Genomic DNA, 12,510 nt, shown 5'->3' with positions numbered 1-12,510 from the left:
GTCAGCAATAAACGGCTCACTCCAAGGTTTTATGTTGCCTTTCAACATTTGGAATTTAAAACTGAAAGAAGAAACAAGCGTTAGGGAATAACTAATGGTGATAAGACTAACAAATCTCTTTGTGTTGAACACAATAGTATCTTTTCCAGCCTTTGCAGAGAACAAGATTGATACTCTGTATGAAATATTGATGCAAAAATCTCCTCAAATAACTAACTCTTCAAAAAATTTGAAGCACATGATCAATTTTAAAGCAGACTTAGAGACAAGAGCAAAGACTCTCAAGCCAAGGTTGTCAAGAGGAGAGGAGTGGAGGCACAGAGAAGAAAACACTGAATATCTTACTGTGTGTCCCAACGAAACAGTTTAAAGAGAAACTGAGAGACATAGAGACAAACCACAGAGCAGCTTTAACATCCAACCTGCTTCTGGCTCAGAGTCAGAATCCCATTCATAGGATCCATTTACAGAACACTGCTTTTGTTTGTCCTTCCTCTGCTTGCATTTTACATCGAAACAAGCAAGAAACTGTTCAAGGTTCAATGAAAATGTGTAGTGAATGCAGGTAAGAACCTTGACGGATTACAACAACATTGCGCTTTGTGAATCTTGGATTCAAAAGTGTGTATTCCATAACTTCCAAGGTCACTGTCATTGCAGCAGTCCGGTGATCAAGGTGCTGGTGTGAAGGACAATCCCCACTATCTCCAAGGCTGCAGGCAACGTTTCCCATGTCTTCCTCATGTTTTATTCATACCAAATGTCATATTATGGCATTCAGAAACCAAGATCACAATCTGCACTAGCAGACATACTTAATATCATACCTACTTCTCTATCCTTCTCCATCTGGTTTGCTTGAATTAAAAAAAAAAAAAAATAGACAGCCTCCTTCAGCTCAGCCATGTTGGATTATTAAAAGTAAAGCTTTCAGAGAGGTCACTGCCCAGGGAACAAAAAAGAGGAACTGTAGCATGCATCAATTATCTAGGAGAGTTTCTGACACACTGAAGACTGTCTTGTCACATTTCCCAATGTGGCTGAGCTACAGAGAGGTCCTTGGCTGGCACTGACATTTAGAAGCTGGTGAAATGTGGAAATCCCAGTCTGTTTGTCAAAAAATATAAATAAATAATGGACAAAAGACCAGACTGACTGCTTACAAAGCCCTTCCAGGCGCAAAATTCCTTCACAATGTCATTGGGGAAACTACACACACACACACACACACACACACACACACACACACACACACACACACACACACACACACACACACACACACACACACACACACACACACACACATCCAGCTCTGTCACCCTTATTTTTTCATGTGTGAACAACTGCAACTTACACTGATCAATACGCGACTTACTGGCATAGCTGGAGGACAAGAGAGTCATTCTAGCAGATCATAACAATAAATCTAACAGGCTGCCTGAAAACAGTGTCGAGTTGTTGTTTCTTACATGTTGCTAGCACGTAACTGATGAAAATTTACCGCAGCATCATGATCGTGTTGAAAACGGCATCAACGGAGCAATTCAGCCTTGTCAGTGCAGCAGCTTTAATTTCCTGTCTTGACAACGTGACCCACATTTTAGCATGTCTCTGGTAGCAGACAATGTCTCTGTGTTTATTTGTGACTATAAACTGTGCAGGATTTTTTTTTTTACGTATTTGTATACTGCAGGGGGAAATGTCTCTGTCAACAATATGTGGACAAATAAAAAAAAAAAAAAATAAAAAAAAAAAAAAATCTCGCATACGCTCTTTAGTGTTTGGAAGCATCAGGAAAAATGTAGAAGTGCTGTAAATATTCAATTCCCTCACAGCTGGAAGGAACAAAAAAAAAAGGCCTCCCACACTCTACCACATTACCCTCTTGCTTCTGAGTTCAAATCTGTAAGACAGAATCATATGATTCCCCTCTTTCCACCCTCATGTTCTCGTCCCCTGAAAAATCCCCACCTGCCTCCCCTGCCTCTGTCTCCAAGGCGGCACGGGGAGAAGTGGCGTACCTTTGTTCATGTCAATCAGCTGCTTCTTCTTCTGCCGGCGCTCCTGCTTCTCGCGCTCTGCTTTCTCCTTCGCCAACTTGGCTCTCTTGATCTTTTCCTCCATCTCCCTCTTCTTGTGGTTCTCCTTCACTGCTTCCTGATGAGGCACACACACACACACACACACACACACAAACAGATAAAATCAGAACGTGGCTTCTGCCACTGCTGCTCTTTTCTCATCTTCTCTACTGTATCGCGTACAGAAGCAGCAGAATGCCATCAGCAGATTCTCATTCAGCGATGGGTTTGATAGTTGCAGATAAGTGTCAGGAATAAACAACATATCAAGCCCTGTGTATGTGTGTTTATATACACGGTGGCACTTTAATGCTGTAACTATGATGAATTAATTACTGAAAAAAATTATGTTGAAAAACAAAAAAAATCACAGTTCAGATTCCAAACAACACAGAATGTTTGTCAGTGTGTGATTTCCTGGTAAATCGGTCGAGCTTGACTAATACCTTCGCAAACCTGGAGATTTATTTAGCACGTTTTTAGACTCCTCTTCTGTATTTAAAAGAAAAAGTTAACAAGAGACAAATGTAGTGACTTTTTCTGGCATTGTTGGAGACTTTTGGTGACTGATGTGAAAGAACATATTGTTTAATCTTCTCAGGGAGCAACTGTGTGTGATGTTACAGACCCCTCCACCGTCAAAAAGAACTTAAAAGAGGTTTGGTCCTTACCAGCAGTCAGAACTACAGACAGACAGAGCGGGAGATGATCACTTTTGCTTCATTACCAGGCCGAAAATGAAACATGCGAAGTTACCACTGACTGATCTCACCATGGTTTACTGTCAGACATTGGGAGCTACTGCTAATATGTGGACTTATATTTCATCATTACCTCTATTTTCCTACGGAGCGACAGCTAATTTTAGCATTTTTTTTATTATCTAAATCTGCCAAATGACTGCAGAATAGAATAGAATAGAATAGAATAGAATTGAATAGAATATCTTTTAATATGTGTGTGATTTTAAACGTTTTACCCCCTTATTGCAATAGTATCTAAAATTGCTATTTACAAGAATATTTTCAACCGTTACTGTGTAAAAGAGGAAACTGCTGTTGAAAGCTGTTCATGTTTACCAAAAATGTCTGGATTTTTTTCAAACAGCAGTCATTTTAAATGACATTAAGCATGAAATGGTGTGATTAACTGGGCTAAAAATGTATGTTTATATCTCACAGTCTATATGTGTGAGATACTGAGACTGACTTGTCTGCACTGCATCAATAAGGGCATTTAAACTTCAATAGTGTAAAGAAGTGTCGGATGATCACCAGACATATGTACCGTGCTGCTATATTTCCTTTGACGAGATGGGGTCACGTATGAGGAAGTCATTATATGAGAAAAGTGTAGCGGCAGTGTGATGGTCTCAGAGGAGAACGACAGCAGCATCATCCCTCTCCTCCTTTGTGACCAGCTGAAATGTCAGCAAAGAGTCAGGGAAAGAGCAATAATCGAGAGTATGTATTAAGCTCTTTACCGATGTGAGTTTGTTCTTTTCCCACCAGAGAGTACGATGCAACTGCATGATCTCTGGAGACGACGACATGTTCTCTCATCCCAGGCCGGAGGAGAAGTCCTGGAATGGGCCTATCATATGTTACTAATATGTGTGGGAACTCATACTGCATGTGCATACATGCATATTATATTGTGTGTCTGTGTTGGAATCCACTGGAATATTTTTTTTATTTCAGCTCATCTGTGAAGTTCCTGGTCACATATGCATGCATGCTTGCGTCAGTAAGCAAAGGCATAGCCCTGTCTGTGTGCTGATATAATAAGTGGCGACAGAGGGCCCCTCCATCCAATGCCCCTGTGGACTTGATGAGTGTGTCGTGTTGGCAGCTAAGACAGAGGGATTATGGGGATTGCGGGAAAGAAACAAGGAAAGAGCAGCTCATCATGCCAGTCAATAGCAGAGATTTTCTCCATGTCCAAGGACAGAAGCCCTCATTGTCACTGTCTCCTTGTTAGATGATAAGGGCAACAAGTGAGGCAGTGACATACAAAAGAGAGAGGTGGAGTAATAATAGAAAACTCAAGTTAAAACAAAACAAAGATTTAATAAAAGAGAAAATGGTAAACTTCTGTATTGTGTGGATTGTGACAAAGTAATGATTTCTGTTTTGTCTCTGTGGCTGCTGCAAATCACTGACTACTTGGAAATCAACCCATATTTTATCGCCATATTAAGTCTGTGTAAAGAACACAGCTGCCCTCTACACAGGATATTGATTGCCTACATGATTCTACTGCTTTGAATCAGAGTGGATGAGAGCTAAGAAATGAAACCCTAACTTGTGCATTTAGCTGAACTGATAGGCAGCTCTGACAGCAGAGTTTTCTGTCCTCATTTAGTGACGGGATTCAGTTCAGCACAGCGCTCAGCATTTACAGCACAAGTTGGAAGATAAATTATGCAGATTACAAATAAAATCCTGTCGGCGAAAACTTATTTTAAACAAACAACTAATTCTGACTGTAAACATGATTATGCAACATAATGATGTTGCTCTAATCAAACAGCACCACTAATTATCAAAGTACCAAACAGGCATTCACTGTTTAAGTATTTGTCCCTTTGCCATTCTCTTTGACGGCACACATTCTCCTACAGGCAACAACAGATTGTATCAGACCTCGCTTTCTTGGCAACTCGCTATATTGCAGGAGGACACGGAAGATGAAACAATCCTCATGAGAGACGTCTTGAAAAGTAATCATTAGGGCAAAGAAAGGACAGAATTTAGACGGGAGACTATCTGGTTCTTTTCTAATTCACTTCTATTCTGTTTTTATGTACTGTCACTTATTATATTTTCACTATTTGGGTATAGGCACCAAAAAGGAAAAATTAAAAGTAATAAAAATCATATTGTTGCAATGACAAAATAAATTTATGATGAACAGGATTTAAAGTTGCTGTTAAACTCCACCTTTGACCATTTGTTCTCATCTTTTTAAGGCTTGAATGACAGTCAAAATTAACAAGTGAGAAACATAAATACCCATAAATACACACAATGTGTTTTTGTTCAGACTTGATCAACTAAGATAATAGTTCATCATCAAATGTGTCTTTTTAAAACAATATCAATAATACAAAAAAGGCAAAAAAAAAAAAAAAAAAAGCCTAATCATTTATTCAGCGTTTTTAAAATTGCAAGAAAGCGATGTATAAACATCTGTAGCATGTTTTAATGTCACTGAGGATTCATCCGATTGTTTACATGAAGGATTGTGTGGCATCTTGGATAACTACAAGTCATTAGGCCTGGAATTTAACTCCAGTCAGTCACAACTGTAACATTTTTCTTCACCAATTATTGTACTTCAGTCAGGAAGGACTTTGTTGACAACTGAAAGAAATAAACAAAAATAGCAGGGGATCTTTAAAGTGCAGGCTATAAGTAAAGGGCTGTTTTGTATTGTGATAGATTGCACCCTTTATATCCATCATTTAGTCTGATCAAGCTTAAACAAAACCCTTAAATCCTTTCGAAGGTGGCTCACCGTCTGAGCTCCCAGGAGGGAAACGCGGGGCTGATAATGTACACGTATCGATCCCTGGAAATGCAGAATTTAAAGTCGGAATCCATAAAATGCAAACAGCAAAACAAAATGTGTGGTTTTGCATATAGCAGCTAGACAGGAGGAAGGATTGTAGCTACGCCACAGACAAGGCACATTCTTGCTCTCAGGATCGGAGCAGCATTGAGATGAAGTGAGCGCATGTCACACTCATGGCCTCTGTGTGTGTCAGAGATGGAGATTAGAAGTTCTCCTCTATCCACACCTTGCCGGAAAGCTGAATTTTGTGTGACCCACTGGTCCAAGATACCAACAAGGGCCAGGCAGGATGTTTTTCCCTCTCTAGGTCTGTTCTTTCAATAATTCATGAAATGTGTTTGCTGTTCTTCCTTGACCCTGCACAACACAATACATCTCCCACAGCATGGTTCCCCTCCCATGCATACGAGTTTGCCGGTCCAATGAGGGAGCACTAATATCTCCAACTGCTCGGTTACACCAGCGATCTCACACAGAGAGTGTCATTGCTATATCTCATTTGAATTTTGCAAACACCACCACGCCTGGGTTTTAAGCTGCAAATGTGTTTATTAGCCATCTGTTACAATGTGTGGCAGAATGTGAGGGGAAATAGCTTCAAGAAGTTATAGGTTACATACTGAGACTTCTGCTTTGTGGTTTTCATGCATTCCCATATTGACAGGTGACCTGCAAGATCTGCACCAATGAATGTAATGACTGTGTCACGAAAGTGAGTAAAAACATTCACCGGGGTCTCTGTTACAGCGCCATCTTTGCTGTGATTGTGATCAAATCTCATATTGTGAAGGAATTAGTAAGCTTGAGAATTATCAAATAGGCTTAAAAGTGGATGGATGCACCCACACACGCAGACACACAAAAAACCACGGCTCTAATCTCATAGATACTCTATCTCGCTACTTTGTGAACCCAGTCTGAGTCTTTTGGTCATATTAGAAAGTCGCTCAATTAACAAGGAAGACTGTTGGCTCATCCCAGCCCATCTGCTGTGCTTTGATAACTCATTAATGAAAAATAAAATAAAAAAAGCCCCATTCCTATGCTCCTGGTTAGGATTACATACACACACCCTGTGATTGCATTTCACTCAGCCTATTTAAGAATAAGTCAGCAGCATTAAATTAACAAATTGTTGGACTATTCGAAAACTGACTCTATGCACTGGAATCAAATAATATTTCATTGGCCACTGGAAGCAAAAGAGAGAGAGAGAGAGAGAAAGAGCAGGACGGGGGTGAGGGAGAGACAGAGAATGAACAGAGGGAAAATAGAGTTAATGGATTCTCTTATCAGTTACATTCAGTTCTGTGAGGACTGTCTGTCAATGCGTTTACTCAAATGCCTTATGTCGGTCGGGTGCATTAAGCCCGAGCGTTTTAGTAAAAGCAATTTAGGGTGACTGTATTGCAATGGAATTCTTTAATACTGCAGATGCTTTGTGCTGTGAATGAATTACACAGAGCGATGCAACAGAGACAGACGTTAGCAAGGATGTTTTGTTTGAGTCAAACAAATCAATATCTCAATATTGGGGAGGAAATAAAAAAGAAAAAAAAAAAAGAGGATGAGGCACAACGGGCATGTCAAGAGGCTCAATTCACTTAAAATATTAACTGACAATGAGTCATGAAATTTATTTGATTTGCAGTTTGGAACAATCAGTAATAACTGATGAAGGTCAGTTTTTTATAAGCAAAAGTCAAACCCGTCTCCTAAATTCCCTCAAGTAAAAAGTAGACAAAAAATTCTATTGTGCTCCAAAGAAACTAGCCCAGTTGTTTCAGAAGATGAGAAGAAGAAAAAAAAAACTACATTCATGTAGAAACAACCACTGATTCCTTGTGCTATGCAATCGGATAGGATTAGCCTTTCTGTCAGCAAAGCTGAAGAGCCAAAACTATAAATAATATCTGAGGAATATGGTGATTAAAGGATTGTTTTTGTATGAATATATTAGCAACACTATATCCCACTTACTTCCCTTCCCTTAACCGCAGTAAGAAAGTTTAAATCTGTAATAAAATATTCATATAAAGCTATTTGCTTGAGAGAATAATTTATTTTCTTGGGTAGATGCCTCTTTTGGAGATATGCAGCTCTGGAATCCTTGAGGGAGTGTTGTGTTGTGTGCTTGTGCATGTTGATCAGTGGCAATGAGAAGCTGGTTGCAGAGGGGGGATAATGGTAAAGAGAGAGGGATTCAGACAAGGGGACCTTGCCATTTACATTAATGGATTGTGAAGAGAGAGGTTGTATCCTGTCTGGACAGCATGTCATCATCCTGACACCAGGAGCTTTCGGGGCGGTACCGGAGGCGACGGAGAGATAAAAAAGTAAAGACACTTGAATAAATGTCTAAAGGACTCTCTCATAAAAAGGGTATTCTGGTTATTATATAAAATTAGGTTTGAGGACAGATGGTTTTAGACTGAAGGTGCCTCTAAATTCAAGTTTTAACCCGAGTTTACCAGATAAAAAAATAATCACCTTTGCCTTGTTTATGAGACACGTTCCTGTTCTGTGCTCTTCTTCTTTTGAGAGATGCATTCGCTTTTATAACTTCTTCTGGTAGCATCTTATTTCTGTCATTTAGTGTTTTAAGTTTTTTAATCATAAAAAAGTTTTTAAGATGAAAAGATTGGAAGTAACTGACTCAACTAAAAAGCAACACTTCATTATACGGACTTAATAATCTTACAAATATGTAAATGCTAGTCAGCACACATAACTACTCTGGTGATCACCACACCACCAGCATATGGTAAAGTTTCCATAGTCATACAGTAGCATGGTTTAATGACCTTTTACATATTTCTGCACTTTTTTGTATTGGTAAGTATCATTTGTTTCCCCTTTGATTGTCTCTTGGGTAGAAACTCACTGGTGCACTTTTGTTGTGAGACTGAATATGCAGCATTCTTTTTGTAGCTGTTTTTGTTAATGCAGCGCTTTTCTCTATTCGCAGTTCGTTTCTTTATTTGCAGTGTGTTTTTATTCTTTGCATTATGTTTTTGGATTTGCAGTGCTCTGCTATACATGCAGCATTTCTCACTTGCATTTCTATTCCTATACGCATCTGTTTTTCTACATGAAGCCCATTTGCACCTGTCGGCCACCGTAGGTAAGACTGACATTCAAGTGAATACTGTTATATAATATAGTAATATGTTAAAATGCTGCAAACACATTTGGATAAATAGAGAACAACTATATTACGAGGAAGCATGAAGATGCTTTTTATACAATCCCAATTCCGCTGCAGTTGGGATGTTGTGTAAAATGTAAATAACGAGAATACCATGATTTGCTAATCATTTTAACCTATATTTAAATAAATACACAACAAAGACAAGATATTTAATGATCAAACTGATTCACTTATGTTGAAGTTGATGCCTGCAACATGTTAAAAAAAAAACCAGGGACATGGCCAACCAAAGTGAATTAATACATTACACCTACAAGTGCAAGTTTAAAGTCTATCACGCCACTGGCTTCTCTAGTCCCGAGCTCATCTGAGATGGACTCAGGCAAAGAGGAAAATTGTGCTGTAGTCTGACGAGTCCACATTTCAAACTGTTTTTTGGAAATCATGGATGCTGTGTCTTTTGGGCCAAAGAAGAAAAATGACTATCCAGACTGTTGTCAGAGCAAAGTTTAAAAGGCAGTATTTGTGATGGTCTGGGGGTGTGGTCGTACCTATGGATAACTTGCATGTCTGTGAAGGCACTATTACTGCTGAAACGTACATAGAGGTTTTGGAGGAACATATGCTGTCTCCAAGCAACATCTTTTTTGGGGACGTACCTGCTTATTTCAGCAAGACAATGCCAATCAGCATTCTGTCCATTTTATAACAGCGTGGGGTCAGGGTAAAAGAGTGTGGCCTACAGACCTGTCTCCCATTAAAATTGTGTGTCGCATTATGAATGAAGCAAATAATACAAAAATGAAGACCCTGGACAGTTGAGCACTTGAAGTTGTACATCAAGCAGGAAAGGGACAGAATTTCACCAACAAAGCTTCAATAATTAGTGTCCTCAGTTCCCAAACCTTATTGAGTGTTGTTAAAAGGAGAGGTGATGTAACACAGTGGTAAACATGCTGCTGTCCCTGCTTTTTAGAATGTGATATAGGCTTCAAATTCAAAATAAGTCACCCCCCCCCCCCCCCCCCCCCCCCCCACACACACACACCACCCCCCGTAAACCCACCCACACACACACACACACACACACGCACATACTTATATTCACAAAAATTTTAATCAGTCATAACGTTAAATATCTTGTTATTAAGTTTAGTGGAAGAATAAGGAACATTTTAAACAATGACATCGGGGAGGAAATCATTCACCAGGTGGTCATTTAGAGGTGATTGCAGTTATAATGTTGCTGAGAACTACAAGAAAACATCATGGGAACTTCAAAGAACGTCTGCACATCAGAGCAAAGGAAACCTAAACAAATTTATAGACAGTGGCCAGACAAAAAAAACAAAAAAAAACTGGAAACCCTTTCTACCTTTAACTTTCAACAAAAAAAAGACCAGAGAAAAATTGTTTGTGTTTTTTCCTTTGTTTTGAACAAGAATAAACCAATTAGATGTTTTTTTGTTTTTTTTTAAGCAAATGGTGGAGATGTTACATATAAGAAGTTAAATAATAATGTAACAACAACAAAATGGTTGAAATCTGACACAGTAGTGTTATGGCAAACACTTAGTTTGAGTTTTATATACCCAAACAAATTGGTTCTGGCAGGTTTATTTCCTGAATTTTTTCAAAGAAATTCCTCAAATTAACTACAAATTAACCTCTACCAAATGGTAGACCAGGACCTTAAAGAGTTAAGGAGAAAATGATTAAGAATTTTCATATATTTATTAGTTTTTTATGATCTTTGAAAAGACAGAAAATATGGTTGTCTTTGAGGTTATCTTTAATTAGAGTCAAAGTAGCAAAATTAATATCTGAAGTTTTAAAATTGAATGATTTTACCACATAGGGAAAGGTGAGGTGGTGCTGAAGTATGTTGTGAAGGATTTCACACTTACAAAAGTATGATAATAACTTTCACATGTTTTCACCATCTGTCAGAAACTACTGCAAGTTGAAAGAAGATGGCTAGATTAAGTACAATCGCTGTTCTCAATTCATAGACAATTTGTGTGTGCAAGAGTGGACTAAAGCATGTGAATGTGTGGATGATAACTCTTATTAGTTTACTGTGTATCTAAATACCGGTAAACCCAAACATGATCATATGAATAGATGCATACTATAATTTGTACTCACCATGAAGAGGATGCGGAAATTGGCCAATTCTCCGAAGAAATCTTCCACACTGACAGAATGGGGGTCAAAGGCAAAATAGCTGCCGATGCTCTCGTAGAGCTTCTGCATGTTTTTGTGCATGGTGGACAGTTTTTCGTACTGCTCCCGAGCATGTTTGCTGAAGCCGTGAGAAGGATAGAGTCAAGGAAAACGTATGAAGACATACCTCAAACACATAAAACACAATCAAACTCTATATTAATAAGCAATGTAAGCAAAATGCCACACATGTATGGTTATTTGTGAAAAGCTATCCCTTTCACTGGTGTTCTAGTATTCAAAAGGCCCACCAATGTCAAGGTCAGCAGAACAAAAAAAACTGGATAAAGAAGGGTCAGAAACAATCCAATGTGCCATTAAAATAACCTCCCCATCTCACTTTGGAGTCAGTGGCATGGAGAGCTAATAGCTGCAGCCCTGGTGTAATGGAAAGGTGTTTTGTAGTCAGCAGCATGACACAGATGGTTGCTGGAAAAGCTGATTGCAGTCATTGTTCTATTGTTTCGCACAACAACAGTGGGGTCAGGTTGTTTTGAACCTCACGGCTCACGTCGCACTGTGTAATTTACTGAACAGGCGGAGCAGTTTTCTCCTGGTGAATGACTATTGACAGCCGGCATCAGTTAAGCATTATCGCAGCAGCCATTGACCTCATAGAGACTGCACTTGGGCACTACAAGACTTGCAGAGCCTAGGTGGGATGAGAATGACGCAACGCAGATTTAACTATGAAACTGTACAAACCCAAATGCATGCTTTGTCCATCATACAGTATTTTTCATGTGTTTGTCCATTTCTGAACATAAACCCAACAGGACAGTAAACTACACAGATTAGATGCCAATCCAGAGGTTTATATATGAAACTTTGGTCAACCAATGGAAGCTGAAATCCCCATGACATGACAGACAACAATATGACAGAAGCCAGAATGGCGGAATCTAGAACAGATGCCAAAGATTTCTCCATCCCTTGGAGGAAGACGTATGTAAACAAACCTTTACAGACAGGAAGCCAATGGATTTATACACTAAACATGACTGATGCATTTGGATTAAATGGACATCTTGAAAAACTCATATACATACTGTGACTTTTGGGACATTTGTTGTGTACAAAACCTTTAAATTGCAAAATTTTGGGCAGTCAATTGGTCATATAATGTGGGACTAAGCTAATCATTCAGGTTTAAAGCCAACTGTACTGGAGTTGTCCAATTAACTTTACAGGAACTGGGGCCAGTACAAGAAGTAAACCATTAACTTGCAGCAAGCTGTTTTGAGAAGAGTGGCATTCTCCAAGTTTGTTTCATTTAAACTAATTTAAAATCTTTATGTGCAACACTGAATGACAGTCTACTAACTCAAGGAAGCAAACTTTTATGTTTAAAGGGGGAAAAAAATTCAAATCAATCCAAGGCCCAAGTATATATTTGGAATTTTTACTTTTTTTTTTTTTTTTCATCAAAGACAGCAGTTTGCAATTCTTTGTATCATGGATGCAGTTGCAGGC

The 12,510-nt window shown here is 38.8% G+C and overlaps 1 protein-coding gene across 1 annotated transcript in view; it reads right to left on the bottom strand.

The window, feature by feature from the left end:
- diaph2 (diaphanous-related formin 2) overlaps positions 1-12,510 on the bottom strand; it is a 373,599-nt gene that overhangs the window by 59,123 nt on the left and 301,966 nt on the right. Inside the window, exons 25-26 of the mRNA XM_079250311.1 lie at positions 10,960-11,124; positions 2,025-2,160 (exon numbers count right to left, since the gene is read on the bottom strand). Of these exons, the coding sequence (XP_079106437.1) occupies positions 2,025-2,160; positions 10,960-11,124 (301 nt within the window). The remainder of the gene's footprint in view (positions 1-2,024; positions 2,161-10,959; positions 11,125-12,510) is intronic.

This window comes from Telmatherina bonti (assembly GCF_933228915.1).
Source record: "Telmatherina bonti genome assembly, chromosome: 12".
Lineage (NCBI taxonomy): Eukaryota > Metazoa > Chordata > Actinopteri > Atheriniformes > Telmatherinidae > Telmatherina > Telmatherina bonti.
Note: the sequence above shows the minus strand (reverse complement) of the source record. Positions and strands in the feature narration are given on the sequence as shown.